This window comes from Nesoenas mayeri (genome assembly GCF_963082525.1).
Source record: "Nesoenas mayeri genome assembly, chromosome: 5".
Lineage (NCBI taxonomy): Eukaryota > Metazoa > Chordata > Aves > Columbiformes > Columbidae > Nesoenas > Nesoenas mayeri.
In genome coordinates, this window is record NC_137548.1 from 4,845,140 (window position 1) to 4,869,048 (window position 23,909).

The window sequence follows — 23,909 nt, forward strand, 5'->3', positions numbered from 1 at the left end:
TGTGTCCTGGGGGTGCTGTCCACACTCAGGGTTTTTTGAGGAGCACCTGCCATGATCACACCAAGCTGTGGTTTGTGTTTTGGGGGTGCCCGTCACTCACACACCAGGCTGCAGGGTGTGTGTTGGGGTGTCTTGCCCACCTGTGGTGCCACAGGTTGTGCTTCCAGGTACCCCAGCCATGCAGAGGGCCAGGGCTGTGTCATGGAGCGTCACTCATGTCCACGAGGCAGCAGGCTGGGTTTTAGGGGTCTCACACACACAGGTTGTAGTTCAAGGTGCCTGTCACACCAAGAGCCACGGCTGTGTTTGAGGGTGTTTCACATGCACGCACAGAGTTGGGGCTCTAACTGTTGGGCAACTCACACATGCACATGGGGCTGCAGGCTGTGTTTGGGGGTGTCAAACGCACCACCAGGGCTGCAGGCTGTGTTTGGGGTGTCTCGCACACTGGCAGGCTGTATTTCGGGGTGTCTCACACACACAGGCAGGGCTGTAGACTGTTTGGGGCGTCTCACACACTGATAGGCTGTATTTCGGGGTGTCTCACACACACACGCAGGGCTGTAGACTGTTTGGGGTGTCTCGCACACTGACAGGCTGTATTTCGGGGTGTCTCACACACACAAGCAGGGCTGTAGACTGTTTGGTGTGTCTCGCACACTGACAGGCTGTATTTCGGGGTGTCTCACACACACAGGCAGGGCTGCAGGCTGTTTGGGGTGTCTCGCACACTGACAGGCTGTATTTCGGGGTGTCTCACACACACAAGCAGGGCTGTAGACTGTTTGGGGTGTCTCGCACAATGACAGGCTGTATTTCGCGGTGTCTCACACACACAGGCAGGGCTGTAGACTGGGGTGTCTCGCACACTGGCAGGCTGTATTTCGGGGTGTCTCACACACACGCAGGGCGGCAGGCTGTTTGGGGTGTCTCGCACACTGACAGACTGTATTTCGGGGTGCCCCCGACGCCCCCCCCTTCCCGCCGTCGCGCGTGCCGCCGCCCCGCCCCCGGTCGCGTCACGGCGCGCGTGACAGTGCGGCACCGCCCCCGTCCGGACGGAGCCGGCGGCGGTTGCGGCACCGCGGGGCGGTGAGGAGGCGGCCGGGGTGAGGTGAGGCGGCACCGGCAGCGGCGGGCCGGGCGCGCTGCGGCATGGATTACCCCGAGCCCGGCTCGCCGCAGGGCGCTTGGGACGCGCCGGGCGAAGCCAGCGGTTACGGCGGAGGTTGCTACGGACAGCCCGCCCGCGGTGAAGAGGAAGCGGAGGCGGCGACGAGCCGCGCCGTGCAACATCCCCTCGCCCGCCCGCCCCGGCGCCCCCAGCAGCGCCCCGCACCGCCGCTCCGCGCCGCGCTCTCCACCTCCTCCTCGGAGGGGGAGCCCGAGGCGGCGGCCGCCCCGCCGCGGGAGCCCAGCCTGAGCGACGAGGCCGGCGTCGATTTCGACGAGGCCGAGTCCGACGCCTCGCTGCGCTACTCCACGGGCACGGGCGGCGAGGTGGAGGGCGCGGGGCTGGCGAGCAGCGAGAGCGGCGGCAGCGGCTTCTCCCTGGCGGCGGCCGCGCTGCCCGAGAGGAGGCGGCCGGGCGGCGGCCGGCCCCGCTATGAGGTGGTGCGGGAGCTGGGCGCCGAGGAGGTGCGCTGGTTCTACCGGGAGGACCGGAAAACCTGGAAGCCCTTCATCGGTTACGACTCGCTGCGCATCGAGCTGGCGTACCGAGCCCTGGGAGCCGGCGGCCCGGCCGAGCCGCGGGAGGGCGAGGCGGCGGCGGTGGAGCCGGTGTGTGTCCGGAGCGGGCTCTACGAGGTGGACGTGGTCAACGCGGAGAGCTACCCCGTGTACTGGAACGGTGAGTGCCGCCGTCCCTCCCGCCGGGAGCGGGGAGCTCCTCTTCCCTCCCGTGAGGAGCAGGGGGTCCCGGGGTCCTCGCCCCGAAACCGTGGGGGACGGATGGGCTGCCTCCTGTTCTCCCCAGCAAGGGACGCTGGGCATCCCCTGTGCACACAGACCCCCGATGGGGACACCAGGTGGCCCATCCTGTCCTCCCCTGCCCCCAGCGCACCCCCGTAGGGGTCTGAGTGCTCCCCATCACACCGGCCCAGCCAAGGAGACCAGGCACTGCTTGTTGCCCCTGTGTACTTGGGGATAAGGGATACAGGACAAAACCTTCTCCAGGCAGAGGGAATGCTGGTGCCCATCTGTCATACACACCTGAGCAAGGAGGGACTGGTAATTCCCCTTGTAAGGCTCAGACATGGGGGGGAATGGTGGCATGGGCATTCTGTCCTTCCAGGCACACCCGTGAGGAGAGTGTTGTGGGCATCACTCAGCATACACTTGAGAGAGGGGACATTGGACATCCCCCTCCCAACACACCTGAAGGATGAGAGGCACTGGGTAACCCTCAACCCCCATGCGGGGTCATGGGAGAAGAGTGTACTGGGCACCTCTTCACCCACTTCCAGCTGCGAAGGGAACTGAGCACCTTTTCCTCTCACCCCACTATGCACATGCACCTGAAGGAAAGGAAGAATCTGGGCATTCACATTGGCATACAGAGTCATGGGAAAGGGAGGTCTGAGCATCTTCTAATTTCTTGACACATGCAGAAAAAAAGAGGGAGGGAGAGAGACCCTTCTTGCTTGTGCTTCCCTTTTCCTAAACAAAGGGTGAGAGACAGTGGAGATTTGCCTTCAGTGCTCCCCTCCTTCCCCAACATGCACACCCTTCCTTCAGAAGGAGTTAGTCTGCTGCCACCCTGCTACATGCACACTTCTCATCCCTCTCCTTCGGTGAGGAATGGTGGAAGAGGAGGTTAATACCTGGCTTCCTCTCTGCTACCCTTGTCCTCTCCACTAGGAAAGTCTTGATATTGTGCTTCATCTTCCCTTTCCCCATCACCTGTCCACTGGGAGGGGGCATGAAATGGGACTTCTCCCTCTTTTTATTGGAGGGGATGCAACAGGCATCTTGGATACATGCACAGTCCTTACTTCTTACCCTTCCAAGAATGGAGAATTTGCTTCACCCCTTGAACTTCCAGGTGAGGTGGTGATGTACCCCGTCTCCCACCCTTCCCTTTACATTCATTTGTACTTTGCTGGATGAGAGAGGACCTTGGGGAACAGAGATGAAAGACAAGCAGACACCTCAGCTATTCCACCCCTTCCTTTGGAAGGAATGTCTCCCATGGTCTCAATGGATAATTGGGCATCTGCTCTCCTGGAGCAGACAGAACACTGCTCACCCTCTGTCCCTGAGGACTTGCTTTCCACCTGCATTCCTTCAAGGGCAATATTATGGTGTAGAGTGAGAGGTGCAGAATGGCTCAGCCAGACACTGTCCTGGCGTGAACCTGGGAGATGTGCGTAGGCAGGTTTTTCTCATCCCCTCTGCGTATTTTTGAGGCTTAGGTGGGAGTCGCCGAGGAGCAGCAGAACCGTTTCAGAGCAGCAAATATGAAGACTGGGGTCTTTGGTGGTTTCCCCTCTTTCTCAGCATCTTTATGAGAGGGAGAGCCATAAATCACAATACCAGGTGGTACATTTCACTTGTGGTGTGACAATTTGTCTTTCAAGTTATTGCCCCTCCGAACAGACTCTCAGCTCGAAGAGCGAGCAGAGGTCTTGGTCCACAACTGTTTTGAGTTAAAGAAGAGCCCAGGCCCAGCTCTGTGAGCAGAAAGCAGAGGTGGTTCTCCCTGTCACCACCCTGAAGCCTCTGCTGCTGCTACTTGATGCATCTGCCACATGGTTACCGGGAGGAGATGGATGCAACTCACCCCGGGGATGCGGAAACTGCTGCCATCCCTCTTGTCACTGTGCCGCAGGGAGAGATGAGAGCAAGCGGAGCTGTCAGGTGAGGCAGGATTGCTCCCGGTGATGGGAGCGTGAGGCTGTACTCAGCAGCAGCTTAAAGGTTTAATTTCTTGACCCTGTGCTTTGTCCATTTGGGAAGCTGATTCAGTCTCATTAAGCCTGAGGAGCAGATGCTTCGCCATACGCTGTGCAGAGATGATTTCTGATGCTTGGAAGGAGAGATTCCCAGAGGTTAGCACCAGAAGCTGTGCTAGGCAGGGGAGAAATAAACTCATGCTCCTGAGAAGAATAATGACAGGGATATTTTCCAGTCCTCAGAAAGCTGATTAAGGAGAATGCTCAAGTCTTTTCTTATTAGCAGGTCCGCTCCTTCACAATACTAAGATGGACTTTTGGTGTTCTGGTCGAACTCCTCCTTCGCTTGCACACGCATTGCTTCTGTTCCCTGTGTACATGAGCACTCTTGCTTTTTTTCCAGTTCTTTCCTCCCAGCTGCTGCGTCCAGACCTGAGAAGACAGCAAGGTCAGATCCCAAGGCTTCAGTGTCATCTGTGCTTTTGAAGGCCTGGGTATAGCTGTTGTTCCCAAATTATTCCCATTTGATAATGTTCATGTCATTTTTGAATGCAAAAGGTAGCTACTACATCAGTTTGCTATAGTGTGGGAGGGAGCAGGTGGTGGCAAAGCAGATCTCACAGTAGCGAAGCCCATGAGTAAGGGAGGAGAATTTCGCTTTCTGATTGCACAAGTACGAAGTGCGATGAGTACAGCTGACTTAAAACATGCTGAGGTGCACGTTAAATAGCACAGAAACTGCTATCTGGTTTTGCTGATTCACGTTTTTGGTTCAGAGCAAAGGTCAAAAGCTTTTGTCTTTGTTCTTGCCTGTTTTGTTGTTCTTTTTCACGTATGAGCCGCGCTTCAGGGAAGGCTGTTATCTGACAGATACAATACTGAACGTGCTGAAAGGTCTTCAGATGTTGTGGCATCATAATGACAGGGAAATGTTGATTGTAGCTTGGCATGTGCTGAAATATTTTTTCAATCCACATCTTCAGACATCTTAAGCTCATCTCAGGTTTTGTTTGTAACATCAGCAATATCAGACTGAGTTACAATTTGAGCAGATTAATTACTGAGAATTTTATCTTTACCTTGTGACCTCTGGGATTTATTTAATTAGTATTGCAGAACTAGCTAAGATGGCACAAGAGGGCTAAAATGATTAGTGTAGACTTCCAGATAAGTTAATAAATTGGAGCTGGGCTACTTCTTGTCTTCTGTGGACATAACGAGGAGTGATATTTTCTTCAAGGGTCTTCCGTTTGAATCTTCTGAGATTATCCAGCCCTTTTCTGCCCTCCCAGTTGAAGAGGGCTACTTTACAACCATTTTTCGATCAAGTTACCCAGTCTAGTTTTCAAAGTCCTGTGTGAGTCTGTTGAATCTGCAGCCTGTGGACTTCTGGGTGACTCTCTTGTTACTTGGCTTGCGTGTTTGTCCCATGCAACTATTGCCCTGGCTTATATTTGCTTTTCCCTTGCTTATTTTGATGGTTACATTTTCAAGTTGCTTGTATTTAGTTCTTGAAGAGTTTCTTATAAATCAGTCCACTTTCAGTCTCCAGGTGGTCGTCATCACAGAATGGTTTGGGTTGGAAGGGACTTTCCAAGCCCATCCAGTGCCACCCCTGCCATGAGCAGGGACATCTTCACCAGCTCAGGTTGCTCAGAGCCCCGTCCAGCCTGGCCTGGGATGTCTCCAGGGATGGTTCAGCCACCACCTCTCTGGCCAACCTGGGCCAGGCTCTCACCACCCTCATATTAAAAGATTTCTTCATCCCAGCATGTTCTCCAGTTTGAATTCTGACTGTTAGGGGACACTCATCATCTAAGGTAAAGTCTATCTCGCAATGATAGCTTTCCAAGTTGAAGTAGGGCTTTTGTAAAATCTGGTAGTGTGTGGAGAGAAGCAACAACAAAGATACGTGTTTCTACAGCCATTTGGGGAATCATGGAGCACTGTCTTTTAGGGAAGGTTAAAATACTTCACTCCCAGACACAGGTTTGGTAAGAGTGGCTTTTTAACTTGTTCTTTAACGTGTATGTTTTTGTACCTAATGGTTGCAGAAGTTCATAAAGTAAAATACCTGTTGCTGTATTTAAAAAGTTATTTGTTTACTGTGACAGTTACTGAGTGAAGGTGTAAGATCTGCTGTACTGATATAACAGATATTTTACTGACCTTAGCCTGGAAATACCCTGTGAATACAGAGTGGACCACTGGATGTTCACTTTAAACTTTGTATGCTCAGACTGGAATTGGGCAGCTTTTAAAAACTATTTCAGCTGTCTTTAAACTTGGACTGAAAGGAGCATCCAAGGGCCTCTGTTTTCTTTGGTAAGCTCTCTGTGAGCCGATTTGTAAAGTGGAAGAAGAGGCAGCCGTGAGCATCTTGTGAAAAGCTTCTGCCCCTGAGCTTTTGCAGAATGAAGGCCTCAAAGTCACCTTCAGCTTGTGCAGACATGCTTACGCACTGCAAATGGTTTGCAACTGTAATAATAAGGAAATGAAATTTAAGGAACAGAAATTACTGCTCTGAAAGGCAGGAATCTGAAATTACTACATGGAAAAACATCTCGAGCTGAATGCGTTTTATGAGCTTGTGTTTCATGTCCAACCTCTTGGCTTTGGGCTTGGAGAGCTGGGAAATTTGGATTGTCAGTTCAGCAAAACACAAGCTTTGAATATTATATTAACAATTCACCCACAAATAAGATCTAAAAGGTTATTGCTGTCTTGAAACTGATGAGAAAATCCAGGACTTTACCATCAAGCCATCTGGACAGGACTTCAGCTTTGAAGCAATGAAACAGAAGTTTGGTTATGTCTGTCTTTCAGGTAGTATTTCCAAAACAGATCTCCTTTTTACAACTTAATTAAGCTCTGTTTGTTAACCTTTAGTTAGTATTTCTATATCATCTTGGTTTTGCCACAGCTTTCTTAGTTCTAAATCAAATAAGGTAAAATAATGTGAGCTGTGCAACATTTAAATTTAGGTATATACTGTTTCAACCAACGTGGTGGCAGGAGACAGATTCTAACACAGGTGTAGGAGTACAAGAAGAAAAATGGAGGTAAATTCTGCACAGTTATTACTTTCCATACTGTGTCTTGATGGATTACAATACTTTTTCATGCAATTTGTGTTCACTGAGGTCTCCTGAGACCTCAATGGATGCAATCATGCAATTTAAATGTATTCACAAGAGAGGAGTAGTTGGGGTGTGTATATGTATATATATAAAGTTACTGCATATGTGTGTGTTGCATACAATATTTTAACATCTTTTTTGTTCTTCAGCGGATTTAGGTGACTGTCATAATACAAATTGTTCATGTTCTTGTTCCTTCACATTAGCACTTGTATTCTTTTATTTTTTGGATTTTCAGGGGAAAAAAAAATAACCTTTTTTTTGTAAAAATAACGAAGTCCTCTGGTACAGTCTAGATCTCTTAAACTATTTTCCTCTAAAGGGTAAAATATGTGTGACTAAAGAAAATAAAGTGCCTTTCATCGGCTTGTAATCCCTGCCATTCAGATTTCTTTAGAAATCATTGTATAAATAAACCATGTAAGTGTATAACCAGCCAAATACATTGGTATTTTTCTACTTGAAGCATTGCCAACTGCAGATTATGTGGCGTAAGACTAAAGGCAGTGAAGAAATCAGGGCAAATCCTGTCCTAGGGATCAAGATTTTAGGGGTGAAGATAAAGAACACTTTATTATATAGATATGGAATTTTCTATTGGCAATTAAAAAAAAAAAGTTAAATTACAATGTGATGTAAATATCTGTGTTTAATTCTCTCATAAAACAAAACAAAATAACTGAAAGAATGTAGTCTAAGCTTTCTAAGATCATCTGAATATCCGAGACGTGAATGAATTTATTGAAGGTGGAGTAAGTGAAATTGGGTGCTGAAATGGCAGTTTTATTTGATGGCTTTTTAATAGTGATTACATCGAGTTCTCTGGATGAATCACAGAGAAATACTGAAATAACAGCACCTGTCCAAGATCAAACAAAGGCATCGTGTTTCTGAAGAGGTGCCTTTACTGTGTTCCACAGTCAGAAGGTTATACTGAAAAATCTCTTGTGTTGCAATCGCCTCATTTCCCCACCAAATACAGAGTATTCCATGTAATTCTTAATGCCTTTAATATACCCGTTTTGCTTCTTGACTAACATGCCGCTTGCTTTTGCTGGTGGCTTTTAGGATCAGTAGGTTATAATGATCATGATTTGAGTTAAACTGTGACCTGCACTGAAATCTAGCCTAATATATAACATTATAGCCACCGTTGTTCACTTTTGAAAACACAGATGTTAACGGGAAGTTCCCCCCGCCCCCCCTTTTCCCCCTTTTTTTTAATGCTTTATGTTTAGAATGTTAGAAATATGTAGGTGGAAATTCTCATGTGAAAATCTTCAAGCCCTTCAAAACTGAAAAAGAGGTGTCTTGTGTTCATTTGATTTGGAATACAAAATAGTATTCATATGGTTATTATTTAAAAAAAGAAATCTCGTTATGGATTCCATGAATGGAACCTCATCAGAATGCTTAGTTGAGAAATAAGGAATTGCTTACAGATTTTCCCAGTAAGGATTAACATCTGACGTAGTCGTGTCATTGCTTCAGCAACAATGGGATCCTTTATCTGCGCTCGCGTATTATGTGCATTTCATTTTTTTCCCTACAGACAGTGCTTTGTTTGTAAGGGCAGCCTCGCTGGATCTGTGTGTATTAGCTCTACTGAAAAAAGCAGAGATCTGGCAGGTGTAAAATGGAATACAGTGAAGGTGAAGACAAGTTCATGATGAGAAGCTACTGTGTGCGGTGACAACTAACATTGCTGTAGTTAGTTTTCATTTTGTGGAAACTAAATACTCGTGTTTCACACTTCATTGATGGGATGCAGGCTCCAAAATGAGTTTAAGTTTTCATAGACAATTGAATTTTCTCTCATTTGTAGTGACAATGTCAGTTTGAAGCCACTCAGACCTTTTTGTGCTTCTGATAACATTGGGATTCATTTTCATTAAACAACCTTGCCTTTTGAACACATCAACCTCTGGATTCATCTGGTGCAGCATCCAAAACATTAGAAATTCAGTGTACAACAATTGGCTCATGTTTGAAGTTGCTATTTTAGCTGTGCAAACAAAAGTTGAATGGCAGAACCAGGTCCTGTGCTACTTCTGTCTGTGTTTTGGTCAGGCCAACACGACCGGAGTTGTTAATAGTGTTAAGAGATTATTGTCGTTTCTAGTACTGTTGAAACAGTGTTTTCCTGTGAATCTGTTATGGGAAAGGTTTCAGAATTGGCTTTGGAATGTTTTGTGTGTTGCTTGCTCTGTGGGGAGACCATTGCAAGGAGATTTTCCTTTTCCTTTCATAGCTGGTAGGTGCAGCGGTCTGAGGGATGAAGAATTCAGAGCAGTTTAGAGGTTCCACGTACATTATGGAGGTGCTTGCAATCCTCTGTTACATTCTCATCTGCAAGCGGTTAGTGTGAAAGATACTCCTGGTGTATCCTGGTGCCCACGGGCATAATGAGCAGATGTGAAGCAGATGCTTTGGTGACCTGAGCATGTGGCTGTGCCAACAGAGCGATGTGGCCGGGCTAAAAACCACTGCCCTTGGCTGGGTCACCTCGTCCAGCTGCATTTGTACCGGTCTGGTGACAGATCAGATAGAATCACAGAATCCCAGGTTGGAAGGGACCTTGAGGATCATCTGGTCCAGCCTTTCTAGGCCAAGCACAGAGAGACAAGCTGGCTCAGCACTGTGTGGAGCTGATCTTCAAAGAATCCACCACTTCTCTGGGAGATTATTCCAATGCCCGATTGTTCTCACATGAAAAATCTCCTCAGGAGTAACTTGTCCCCATTGCCCCTCATCTTTTCCATGTGACTCCTGGTAAAAACAGAATCTCCATCTTCTTTGTAGCCACCCTTTAAATACTGGAACATGGTGAGATAGGTCCCTTCCTTGGCTCAGTAACTCTGAAATATCCATGCTCTCTATTGTTCCTTGTTTGTTTTTTACCTCATTTTTCTTTTCTGTTTCTTTGCATCTATTGTTTCTTTTCCAAGCTCTCCTTACCAGGTATTTTCCCACCTTCCAGGCAGGAACACATCTCTTCTTTTTCCCCCATCTCCTTTTTTGAGTCTCTCCTTTTGTGATTGAGTTCTTAGCTGCTTTGGGGAACTGAACAAATGCTGGGCACCCAACTTTCTCATTTGGAGCACTGAAACTGAAACCAGAATGGCAATGACCAAAAACAGCCTGCGGTGAAAGACTGATTTTATTAAAAAAAACCCCACCTTTTAAAAATCACTCTTAATGCTAATGGAGTGTTAGTTTGGGCTATTGCAATTCGCGAAGGAAACAAGGCTCCCTGCAGCAAGGGCAGGCGTCATTGGGTTTGTATCTCCTCATTCTGCACCCTCTTGGTAACTTCGAAACCAGTGGTTGTCAGTCAAATTTTGTATAGGAGAATGAGTCTCACAAAGTTCCTAATTTTTTGAAAATACAAGGCACCTGGGTAGAGTCTATCCCAGTAATGCTGGCCTGTTGTTTGAACTTAAGGCTTAGTAAATTTTGCTGAATCTGTGTCTTTCTGTCTGTCCCTCACATCCTCACGCGCATTCTGAAAACTTGGCCTTGTTAGCTCAGCTGGTTTTGGGTTCACACCAGTTTCACTGCTCATTTCAGCCCAACGGGAAGAGGCGGTGGTGTTTGTGGAGGCATTTGTGGTTACCTTGTATGGGGTCCCAGCAGTGGGAGTGCAAGTTTTTCATCAAATCCCAGAGAGAATTCCCTTCCCCACTTACTTGCTTTGTCAGTTTGTGATTTGTTGCATTAAAAAAAAAAAACAAACAAAAACCACAACCAAAACCCTCTTGTTTGATTTTTCAGAAACAGAAAAGATCCCTGTTATGCGTGGCCAGTGGTTTATTGATGGGACGTGGCAACCTCTGGAAGAGGAGGAAAGTAACCTGATAGAACAGGAGCACCTCAAATGCTTCAAAGGCCAGCAGCTGCAGGAGAGCTTTGATGTGGAAGTATCAAAACCTGTTGATGGGAAGGAGGGTAAGATTGTTTAGATCACTGGTTTTATAGTATGTTCTCTGGAAAGTTGGAGTCTGTTTTTCTTAAGTTTACAAGTGTCACCTGTGATGGTTTTCCATCCTGCGTAGTGGGGAACATTGCTATAGGCATCAGTTTGCTCTCCCATTTTTCAGTGCACTTGATGCTGTAGGATTTCCTGCCGCAGCACATTTGATGAACGCCATAAAAATGATATTAGTGGATAAACTTCTTGTTCCCGTTTTGGTTTGTGTTTCATATCTTTTAAGTGTGTTCAAAATCTTGCTTCAAACTGAAATCTCTTGATGGGACAAGAAGAGCCAGTGTCCAAATGCAAAGTGGCTATTAGCTCTTTGGCCAGCATTCCTAATTCAGCCCTAAAGGGAGTATCAGTTTTACAGATCGCATTTCGTTTTCCGTCCTATTTCAGCCTGTAGAGTAGATTTCGGCTATAGTAAATCTCGAGCATTCATTGTGTTATGGAGGCCCTTATATATTAATGAGCAGGCTGAGGACGTTCTGTAACTAGTTTTGGGAATCTCAGACAAATGCAATTAATGTTTTTAAGAATAGACTTCTGAAATTGCTGATCTATTATTTGACGTACGCTGTTGAATTAGTTAATTAGGGTCAGTGTAGCACAGCAAATGTTCAGTATTTTTGGCTTTCACACTTTGCTTTTATTTGCTGCTTGTCACTTGATAAACTTCCACAAACCAAGAGCTCCACAGCTGCCTGGTACGTGGTAAATCAAAGTTCAAAGGAAATGTCATACACTGGTCCCCAGTATAAATCATATCCTCTGGCAGCCTCAGATTTGCTATCTCTGCTTTAACAATACTTCATTAGCTGTTAGTATCATAAATATAGTTGAATACCTATCATCTGGTGCTCCATCATCTTTTTCAGGAATGTTGATTTAATTAGGATGAAGTGAAGCTGAAAGCTTAATATGTGTGATAGCAGGATAGGAATAGACATAGTTCATTGTATTTGTACAGAGAGATGCTCAAAATTCAGCTGGAAATCACCTGAGCAACCTGATCCAAATGTGAAATTGGACCCAACTTAGAAGTTGATCCTGCTCAGTGTAGAGGATTGGAGCAGAGGAACCCCAGCAGTGCCTTTGACAGAAATTATCCTGTGGTCAAGTCTATGATTCTGTGATAGATGATAAGAAACATAGAAAAAAAATCCTGTGAGTCAGAATCAGCATGAATTTTTTTAATGCATTGATTTTGAAATGACATAAGTTTATTGATTTTTCTTACGGAGTCTCAGCATGTGGTTAGATGCCACAAAATCTATAAAAATTGCGTTTGGAATAGTTTGTTTTGCCTTAGATTTCAAAGAAAATTTTTTCTGTTCATAACCAGCTTATATTAACAATGAATTTTTATCACAGCTGGCCAAGTTATCCTTTACATGGGGAAGCCAGATTCACATGATAGAATCAGAGTCATGCAGATCAGAAGGGATCTCTGGAGATTTAGTCCAACCTTCTCACTCAAAGCTGCAGAGACAATGAGAGAAGGTTGCTCAGGATGTTCCAGTGGGGTTTCAAATACCTCCAGCAAAGAAGGCTCCACAATCTCTTTCAGTATTGGACCAGCCTGACCATACAGAAGACTTTGTTTTCGTACTTTACTTGAATTTCCTGTGTATATTCTTCTTGAGTTGCCACAGCCAGTAAACTATTCTGTAAATGAAATTATTCCATTAAGTTCCAAGTGCAGTAGCTATAAGCCTAATTTTCCTCTCTAGAAAACTGATGTGCAACAGTAATATACTTCATTTGCATCTGTATTGAGGCATCTGCTGACAGAGCTGTTAGCTGAGGGGGTGAAGACGGTCCTGGACCAGCATCGCTGTGGCGCTTGAAGCCCTTGCCACAAGCATGGAACATCACTTTTTATATTGGCATAAGTGTGGATTATGAAGTATTAATAATTCCTGGTGTTTGTCAGGGAAGACGTCATTACGTTGCATTTCTCCCTGCTCTCCAGCAGACTAACTGATTTCAGTTAATTGCAGCTTAATGACTTGGTGCATTCAGAAGCCAGGCTGGAGCCTTGTGATTTCTCACTGGATTTAAACACTATATCAGGTTTTTGAGGCTAAAGCATTTTGAAATTAAGATGATTTATATGAGTGAGGGCCCACAGAGCAGTAACACAGAACTCGTAGATTTGCAGGACCTCTCTTCCAGCCTTGCTTAGGAACCTCCATCATAACAGAATTAACAGTCAATATAATTCTGTTGTGTAAGTGCCAAGAGCAGCTTCTCCCCATTCACATAACCTCACCTGCTCCTTAGCAACAGCTTTCACTTACCTTAATATTTCTTCCATAACCACACAGCACCAATATGTAAGTCCCTGAAAAAAAGAACATTTTGAATTGCTGTGCAATATTTCAGTATCCTCATGAGGAATGAAATAAGACGATTGAAAGTCTAATAAAAGTTCTGGACTTCTCCCCCTCTTTGGGGAAAATAATAGAGCTATGCTTGAAATTGAGTTTGGTTTTGTTTTTCCAAAATGTTCAGTGTACAGTTAGGAAGGGTTATTGTGTTCTACCCTATACGAACAGAGCGTTTGTGCTTTTGTACGAGTAAATGCGAAGGCATTTAGTGAGTGTGATTACACTGTGTTCCAGCTGTCTTTTACTAATGCCTTTAGCTTTGTTGTGATGTCCTAACTGTTTATAAAGAGTGAAGAAAATTAATTGGGCTAATGTGACCTGACACTTTTGCTACAAACCCAGTTTTTTAAGTGTATATACTTTTTCAGTAAATATGCCAACTTTTTCTTATTTTTTTTCTAAAAACGGTAATACTAATGAATAAAAAAATGACACCCCTTTTAAAAATTTTACTTTGAAGCTCAGTGTTTTTACTTTTAGTTCTCTACTACCTCCCTCCTTTCTCCCTCCCTTCTTTGTTCAAATGGAGAGGATATAAGGAGAATTCAGATGCTGCATGTCTTAAGCGCAAGCGTTCCCAAGGTACAGTAATTGTAGATTTCTTTTTTTTGTAGTACTCCTAGTTTAGGAAAATTAAATTTATTAAATTCTAGTTTGCTTGTATCAGTTAAATGTGTTAGATTTACATGCTTCAATTTCTTGAGCTGTACTCATGCCATTTCCTTCCAAAGAGAAGCAAAAAGCATCGTAGATCTTAGAAGAAAAGTAGAAGTGTTGTGAATCTGAGAGAAAAGTAGACGCTAACAGTATTGTGCTGTAATCCTTATTATAAATGTGACTGTGAAAACTGTAAACATTTGTTTCTTACACTCTTTATATGTGGTTTGGCTTTTTCAATAAACTAAAAGCAACTTTTTTTAGAAGCACACCAGACCTGGTATAAGATGAGTTATGTCAGAGAAGGAAATGAAGGTTTATACTAGATAATGTTTTGGTTTATATTTTTAAATAACGCACACATCTTTAATTTTATGTTGTGAATTATTTTTACTTTGGCTTTTTTTATAAGTACTGGAATGACACGAGACTTTGGACACACAATATACAAAGGACAAGCTGTATAGAATATACGATAAAGGCTGCTGGGTTGCAGGAAACAACTTTGGACTTGGCAGCAGCTGATGTGCAAATTTGTTTCTGCAAGTGGGAGTAGATCTTAGAGGAGCCATTAATGATTGCAGAAGGCTCAAAAGTCCTTGTCACTGATATTCCTCTGCCACCGTTAAAGCCAGTAGTGATTAAACTTCTACTGACTTCAGTGACTGTGGAACCAGATTTCTGAAAGCTGCACCCTCAATTTGAAATTTAAATGGACATGGGTGGTTTGGAGTTATTCTTGTCACACCCTTAGCTCCTGGAGATATTGTAAAGTGTAAGGATTTATTTTGACATGCATAAATGTTTGCCTTTTGACTTCTTTCAGTTATATTTTTCTATAATTGGGTCCAAAGGAAAATGCCTGAAATCAAAATGTTTAATAGTAAACTTTTTCCTGCTTCTTTTCACACGTGAAACTGAATTCTGTTAAAGGCAAATAAGCATAACTACTGTCTGGAGCAATAAGAAAATACTTCTGCCTTTTGTTTTGTGTTCGTAATTTTGAAATTATTTTGTATATATTTTCCAGATCATGTTCAGTTGTGCTAATGAATATGCATGAATTAAAAAATTAAGAGTAGGTGCTTGCATAACAAATGGTGACACTGAAGAATTAAGAGATGGTGAAGTGCGTTATTAAAATTACAGCAATGTGAAACAGCCCATCTTAATTAAGAGGAATAGCCTTTTTAATGGCTTTGCGTTTGTTTTTAAATAAATTAAAAACAGGTTTTAAAGTCTACAGCTATATTTCGGGTTTACATACCAGAACTTCAGAGTTTAAGGAAGATCAATAGCAGCCAAATGATGCTCTCAGCCGTGTGTGCTCAAGCAATCTCTAAGCCTTAGATGAGACATTCTGACTTGTATTAAACTATGCCTGCTGTGCTTAATCCTGACAATAGGACAACGTGTCACGAGGTTGGTCCCAGAGCTCAATCAGTTTCAAATGTGGAAAGCACAATAACTACACAAAAAAAACCCACTAGAGCTCTTAGTGGCTTTTGGAAGAGCGAGATTCTGTTCCATGCCAGAAATTACTCATTCAGAGGCTTTCTCATTGAGCTGCGTTTCCATCTCCTAGATGTTTCTGAAAGGATAGAAATGCCACGGAGCCTTCTAGTAATGGAGCCTTGAAAGCCTCTGTGTCACTGCAGTGGACAGTCAAAATTGGGTTCTCACTGCTCATACACAGGAAAGAAAAGACAGGTGTGAAATTGTTCTTTTGCTAGTGAAAATAGTGCATGGGGCAGCTACCTGGTCATCACACCAACCTCCAGTATTTTGGGATGCGCTGCCCTGCCTCCCCCTGGTTTTTGTTTTCAGCTAAGGGAATATTTTGAAAACCTACCATCCTAAAATAAGGGTGGGAGGAGAAAGAAGGATGTGAAATGTCCTCAGAGGTGCTCTCCAAACTGCTACTTGTCCTGCTGAGATAAATCCTAAATGTAAAAACTTTTCAAGGTAAGAAGTAATAGATTTAGTTATAATGGAGCTCTAGATTTTTAACCTGTATGTAAATTACCCTTTTCTCTCTCTGTTCAGAGACTTCTTTTTTCCTCTTACCCATCTACATTAGATGTCGTTCCTTTTTGCTGCAGCTATTCATAGTCTAAAGTTGAGTCGCAACCATGTGGACTGGCACAGTGTGGACGAAGTTTATCTTTACAGTGATGCAACAACATCTAAAATTGCAAGAACTGTTACACAAAAGTTGGGCTTTTCCAAAGGTAATATTTCTCAGAGTTTGTAAAGAATATTGTAAATACCAGCATTTTAAGTTTGTTACTTTAATGCTAGAAGTAGAGTTCAAGATTAAAGTTTTAATGTGTGATTAACCCACTTCGGCCATTGCAGTTTTCACAGAGGAGTATATTAGGATCCTTAGAATAGTCTGACTTATTTTTATTACGTATTTTATGATTATTTTGGATGCAGCAGTTAGCATTACCTAATACGTATATGAAAATATTACAGCAGCAGTCTAGTGTCTGCAATATAAGAATTACAGTTCCCTTTGCAACCTTGACTTCACCGCTGTGTACCTGCATACTGTGATTCATTCCTTAAATACATGATCATACCTTTCCCTCTCACCAGCTCTTGGTTTTTTCAGTTTGTTAAACAGACGTATGAAGGGAGACGAAGGGTGTAGTGCTTAGAAATTGTTTACAGCAGGAATCCAGGCTCATTGAAGCCCAGAACTACCAGTCGTAAAGCCAGCGAGGCTGAGATGGTTGGGAGAGAGGATGGTCCCTCTCGAGGAAATGGCAGATTATTGCCAACCTAGGACATTGGAACTTGTCATGGTGCTCCTATGCACTGCTGTACAACTAGAAAAACAAGAACATACACATTTGTTTTGTTCCTTGGTCTCTCATGTGGTAGGTTTGGCTTTAATCTCCGTGCCTCTGTCCTGTAATTAATGCCCTCTTACCCCACAGGGCTCTTGGGTGGATACTTAATTAATGTTTGCCAAGAATTAATATAATTCAATGCTTCAGTTCCAGAAGAAATGAAGTATTATGAATCAAGAATATTATTTGGATAGTGTGTAATAAATAATAAGTAAGATGTGCCCTAAACAACTTGTGGGGGGAAATATCCAACAGAGGCCCACTTGAGAAACAAAACCTGTCCTGTGTAAAAACTACCCTTAGTGTTTTTGTAGTGTTTTCCTCTTTAAAAACAAAGCAATATGGGATTCCTGTGTAAGGCTGTGGTCCTGTCTGTGGATCTGTCACTAGAGGGGGATGCAGACACGCCATGACAGTGAGTTTGGCAGTGAGAGAACACCTGGATTTGCCCTGGGTAATTGATTTTTGGCCCAGCCACTGAACTAGAGAACAACTGGGGAAATTGGAGTTTGAATCAGCTTGAAATAAAATATAGGTTTTCCCCACCAAAAGGAAAAATTAGAAAGCTTTTCAGCCAGCTCTCTTAATTGGGTCAGAGAGCGACAACACTTGTCGGTTATGTGGCCACATCATTTCCATGATTCTTCCAGGCTGTGGGAGTAAGGTGGAGATAGGAGGGAGTTTAATGATTGAAGCACACAGAGGGAGGGTATTGTGTTGTAAAAGTGGATGGACAATTGTACAACTGTTTTCTAAAAAGTTATTTTTCAAAACGTTTCTGAAATTAGTTATCTTTACAGTGGAAATGGCCTGTTAGTACATTGACTGATACAATTAATAGCACCTAGTTGCTCAAATCTCTCGGGGGATTAAAATCGCAGATATTAAAAAATACATGCTATTCCCTTTATACATAACCTTATTTTCAAAATACTTTATTGGTCTTAAAAAAAGCCAAGTTCGTGTCAACATATAAGACCGTTTTGCACTTCAGAGAATGTAACTGACCTAGGATAATGTTTTCTCTACAGCTTCAAGTAGTGGGACAAGGCTACATAGAGGCTACGTAGAAGAAGCCACGTTAGAAGACAAACCACCGCAAACTAGTCACATTGTGTTTGTTGTGCATGGTATTGGGCAGAAAATGGACCAAGGAAGGATCATCAAAAATACAGCTATGTGAGTGCTTTGTAATATTTGCCATACCAACTCAAGCCTGGATATGAGGCTGACTTTATAAATGACAACAGACCCTTTGATTTAAGCTGTATGTTTAACTTTTTCCTTGTTCTCCTCTTTCCTGAGTCATTAAATTGTGGTTACGCTATTTTCTACCTTAATTCAAATGTATGGACTAGCTGCAAGCCAGAAGAGCAAAGATATAGTCTGTTTTTGTGGCCAGCACTTGCGCTTTTAAGGGTCTGGCCCCTGAATTTCTAGCAGCTGTGGTCAGTCGCTTTGCCAAGCGGGTAGAGGTTTTTCATTTTGTTAAAATAGAGGGGAATCTCCGTTGTTCTTGCTGGTTGTCGGAATAATGGTCAAGTGAAGCACATGCTGGTAAGAAGGGAACTGGGGAGCTAGTGGGACTATTAAAATATTAAAAAAAACCAGGACAGAGTTATTTCATGCCCTTGGAAGCTGTTGCTGTGAGATCGTTTGTGGAGTTCTGTGCGCAGATGCCACTTAAGCCCTGGGTCTGCCCATCAGTGTCTCCACTTCTTCTTCCCTTGCCCCGTATCATGGTGCCACCAGCAGATGTATCCAGAGGGACCTGGACAAGCTCGAGAAGTCAAAGATGGGGCCAGACCTTTTAGCAGGGCCTGTTGTGATAGGATGAGGGGTGATGGTGTTAAACTAAAGGAGGGAGATTCAGGCCAGACATGAGGAAGAAATTCTTTACAATGTGGGTGAGAACACAGATGAAGCAAACTCCATGATACCTTGCATTTTTTTGATATGGTGCTTGGATCTGCAGAGGGGAATACTTGTTCAGGTGTCTTCCTTTCCACAAAAAACTGTCTTGTGCATTTTGGCCTTTGCCACATACATTTATTGTTGCTTCTTTTTGGGTTCATTCTACCCTGAGATAAAACTTCTGTATTTATTTCAAGCTGTATGTACTTCAGTTTGCAGCACAAAACCAAAGCCTCAAGTGAGCAAGTGGTCCTAAAAACAAATGAAGAGAGAGGTGCAAAAATACAACTTATAAGCCAGATGTGGAATACTCTGTATGTAGCCCAGGCTGGTGAGAGACCCTACCAGAGCTCATTTGAGATGCTCTGTCCTCAGGTCACTGCCTTGAGGAGAAATTGGTGCAGCGTATGTGATGCATCTGCATCATTAGGCAGATCTTGTTGGTTACAGAGGTGAAAACAGAACTCTTCTTCCAGGGTAATTTAAAATTATGTGCGCTAATTTCATTAAGGAATGGATTTCAATCTAATCATTAATGTGGTTAGACGCTGTGGTTGCAGGATATCCTGTAAGGTAAATGGAAAAGATGCATTTTATCAATGCTTGAATGAACAGGTCTTGGGTAGATGTGACATGATTTTGTTGTTTCACGGTGTGGTTAAACACATTTATTATCTAAATGTAGCACAGCAGCTGGTACAACAACCTGTTCGTGTCAGTGCCGATATTAACTGCAGAACTCGTCTAGGGAGAGGCGGTTCCTCCCTCCTCCAGGCTGGAACCATCATGCAGCTGACCCAACGTGAACAGAATGATGTGCTGAGAGCTGCTTTGGTAACATAGGGAGGGTTAGTTAATCTGACAGTATATTCTGAATTTCTGTGTAACATAAGCTAAGATACTATGGCATAATATACTTAATTGGAGGGTTTTTTATTTGCCATCAAGTGCAGTGTTCTGGCATTACTAGTTAACTTAAAAAAAATCATGTTGGGTGTATCCTTGTATTTTACTGTACGTACTTTGATATTGTTATTTGGAATATTCTTTTTCACTGAAACCTAATCTCTGATTTTGCTGTACTTGTGCTTCTGGATTGTGGAAGGGAGCTGGTGTCCTTACCCATATTAAATCACAGGATGTCAGGGATTGGAAGGGACCTGGAAAGCTTATCCAGTGCAATCCCCCCATGGAGCAGGAACACCCAGATGAGGTTACACAGGAAGGTGTCCAGGCGGGTTGGAATGTCTGCACAGAAGGAGACTCCAAAACCTCCCTGGGCAGCCTGGGCCAGTGTTCTGTCACCCTTACTGAAAAGAAGTTTCTTCTCATATTTAAGTGGAACCTCCTGTGTTCCAGTTTGAACCCATTGCCCCTTGTCCTATCGTTGGTTGTCACCGAGAAGAGCCTGGCTCCATCCTCCTGACACTCACCCTTTATATATCTGTAAACATTAATGAGGTCACCCCTCAGTCTCCTCTTCTCCAAGCTCCAGAGCCCCAGCTCCCTCAGCCTTTCCTCACATGGGAGATGCTCCACTCCCTTTCAGCATCATCTTGGTGGCTGCGCTGGACTCTCTCCAGCAGTTCACTGTCCTGCTGGAACTGAGGGGTCACAACTGGACACAAGATTCCAGGTGTGGTCTCCCCAGGGCAGAGCAGAGGGGCAGGAGAACCTCTCTGACCTACTGACCACCCCCTTCTAACCCACCCCAGGTACCGTTGGCCTTCCTGGCCACAAGGGCCCAGTGCTGGCTCATGGTCATCCTACTGTCCCCAGAACCCCCAGGTCCCTTTCCCCTATGCTGCGCTCCAACTGGTTGTTCTCCAACTTATACTGGAACCTGGGGTTGTTCCTGCCCAAATGCAATACTCTACACTTTCCCTTGTTACATTTCATTAAATTTTTCCCCATCCAACTTTCCAGCCTGTCCAGGTCTCTGGATGGCAGCACAGCCTTCTGGTGTGTCGGCCACTCCTCCCAGCTTGGTGTCATCAGCAAACTTGCTGACAGTCACTCTATTCCATCAGCAATATATTACATAGTACTGGTCCCAGTACCAACCCTCAAGGGACGCCACTAGATACAGGCCTCCAACTGGACTCTGTCCCATTGACCACGACTCTCTGGCTTCTTTCCTTCAGCCAGTTCGCAGTCCACCTCACTACCCAATTGTCCAGACTGCACTCCCTCAGTTTAGCTGTGAGGATGCTGTGGGAGACTGTGTCAAATGCTTTACTGAAATTAAGGTAGACCACATCCACTGCTTTACCGTCATCTATCCACCTCGTTATGTCCTTATAAAAGGCGATGAGGTTGGTAAAGCATGACTTCCCTTGGTGAAGCCATGTTGACTGCCCCTAATGACCCTCTTATCCTTGATATGCCTTGAGATGGCACCAAGAATAAGTTGCTCCATCACCTTTCCAGGGATGACTGGTCGGTAATTACCCAGGTCTTCCTTCTTGCCCTTTTTGAAGACTGGAGTGACATTTGCTTTCCTCCATTCCTCAGGCACCTCTCCCGTTTCCCAAGACTTGGCAAAGATGATGGAGAGCAGTCCAACAATGACCTCAGACAGCTCCCTCAGCACCCACGGGTGCATCCCATCCAGACCCGTGGATTTATGGATGTCCCGATTGCCTAATTGCTCCCTAACCTGGTCCTCATCAACCGAGACAATCTCCTCCATTGTCCTGCCTTCCCCTGGGGCCTCAGGGGTACAGGGCTCCTCAGGACAGCTTCTGGCAGTGAGACAAATTTAGTATTTAGAATTAAGGAATGTTACTACCCATTTTTCCTACCTTAGTTAAAACAAAATCCTATTGTTTTACCTGAGTTAGGTAAAGGTCAGACCTTTAGACTGACCCTCTAAATTTCATCAGCTCCTGTGCTTGCAAATTGAATAAAGTAACTATTCTGTGTATTTCCATGGTAGCTGTAATGTTGTGGTAGTTCTTGGCTGCTCTTACCCCAGAGCTGGTGTCTGAATCTCCTGTTTTGATTCAAAAATTGTATTTGCCAGTGATGCTGCTTGTAGCACAAAAATAGACGTCTGCACAAGCAACATCAGCTTGGTGTTCCATAATCACCAATTACATTTTTATTGCAAGTCCTGTTAGAAAGCATTTTAATTGTGGGTTATCATTATAATAATTACTCCAGAATAGCAATTTTGGTAAATTTCCAGTGGTGTGCAAACCCTTTCAGATTGCAGAGCCTCTCAGAAGCCTTTCAGTGCATTAAATATGTGCTGCTGGAATCTTAAATCAAGATTTCCTGTAAAATTTTTCCCTGTAATTTTTAGCTTTTTAGGTGTGTTGGTAGAGATTTAGGCTAAACTCTCTCATTTCTATTGGAGGAGAACAGAGGAGCGTTAATATATTCAAGGAAAGCATCTCAGGGGGTTAAACTTACTAAATTGCATTTGGACTGGTAGAAGTGCAGATAGGAGATTAATGTCATCGTGCATGTGGTTGCAACAAACATTAAAAGGGGTTTGCTTTTAAAATAGGGGAAAAAAATATGATGCTTTCTCCAGTTTGGTTGCTGGATGCTGTTGATAGAATGCACGGATTGGTAGAATGCATGGATATTTTACTAACCTGCATATTTTCATGGCGATTTTCATATTTTGCTGATCAGTCTTTCACACAACACTAGTAATATAGCATTTTAAAAATAATATAGCTCACTGTTATTCCCCTTCTCCCCAAACAACAAAAAGGGTCGGATGTACTTTGTTTCCGAGGTACGTTAAAGTTTCGCACATCCCTTCAGAGGTGCATCAATGTTCATGTTCAGATATGCTTTAAAAGGGAAAAGCCTTTTAAAAGGAACTTAGCCTGTCCGTCTGCTACTGCAAGTTAAAATGCTAATAAATGATCCTTTTTCTCACTCTGAGAGCTCTCGAGCCTTCCAATTTGATGTGTAATTAAAATAAAATTCTGAATTATTTTCCTTACATACTGGCCTGCATTATTGATTTTGGTGGATTCAAGATTTCAAGGCAGTGGGAAAATTCTTAATTTTCATTTTATGAGAATTTAAGTACTTTATAACAAAAGCATGAGGTGAGGTATTACCTATGTTAGTAAGTATGTATTGCCATACTTGAACAGTGAGAAATGTGCTGTTCCTGGATATATTGGCTTTATTTGATAAGAGTACTAACAGTAGTTTATACAGGAACATGTTCTCTTTTCTTTCTTATAGGTTGCGAGATACTGTAAGAAGAGTGGAAGAAAAGTATTTTTCCAATCTTGCAACGCATGTTGAATTTCTCCCAGTTGAATGGAGATCAAAGCTTACCCTCGATGGAGGTACATTTCTCACTTATTGGTTCTTTTGCTGCTCCAGCAGCTGCAGTCTGCAAAATTGTCCCCAGAAGTTTCACACCGTGTTCTCTCCATGTGCCTTGTTTGGATTTTATCGTTCTGCCACATGTAACTCAAGTATCTTCTTTGTTTTTTGTTTTTCCTCAGACACTGTGGACTCCATTACTCCAGATAAAGTACGAAGTATAAGGGATATGTTGAACAGCAGCGCAATGGATATAATGTATTATACAAGTCCTCTTTACAGAGACGAAGTAAGTGTGGTTTTATGCAGGTTTTACTAGAGGAGGGCATAGAAGCTAAAACAGATTGGATTTAGGAACGTAAGCAAAGTTTCCTTCTGAGAGACCCTGCATAAAGAAGGCAAACAATTTGCAAGCACATAATGGTCATCCATAGTAATCAAAATACAGAGTTTTAAGAGTGAAAAGAGTTGAGAAACAGCAAAAAGTACAATCAAAGTAGTTTATTTGGAGGAGAAATGGCTATCTAAAGTGGGTCTGTGTCAGCAGCTTAGAAATGAGAAGGGTTTTTACGGCATTTTCATGTACCTGCATATTCAGAGCAATGGGAGTCCATAGACCTGAGATTCTTAGAATCAATCATAGAATTGTTTTGGTTGGAAAAGACCCTTAAGATTATCGAGTCCAACTGTTAACTCAACCCTGGCACTAACCCACGTCCCTGAGAACCTCATCTCTGTTCAACCCCTGCAGGGATACTGACTCCAGGGACAGT

The 23,909-nt window shown here is 43.7% G+C and overlaps 1 protein-coding gene across 1 annotated transcript in view; it reads left to right on the plus strand.

The window, feature by feature from the left end:
* The first annotated feature begins 886 nt into the window (after nucleotides 1–886).
* The window catches only part of DDHD1 (DDHD domain containing 1), a 38,213-nt gene continuing 15,190 nt past the window's right edge, over nucleotides 887–23,909 (plus strand). Inside the window, exons 1-6 of the mRNA XM_080346242.1 lie at nucleotides 887–1,852; nucleotides 10,811–10,984; nucleotides 16,165–16,293; nucleotides 17,952–18,099; nucleotides 23,050–23,156; nucleotides 23,319–23,425. Coding sequence (XP_080202368.1) covers nucleotides 1,156–1,852; nucleotides 10,811–10,984; nucleotides 16,165–16,293; nucleotides 17,952–18,099; nucleotides 23,050–23,156; nucleotides 23,319–23,425 — 1,362 coding nt within the window. The 5' untranslated portion in view covers nucleotides 887–1,155. The remainder of the gene's footprint in view (nucleotides 1,853–10,810; nucleotides 10,985–16,164; nucleotides 16,294–17,951; nucleotides 18,100–23,049; nucleotides 23,157–23,318; nucleotides 23,426–23,909) is intronic.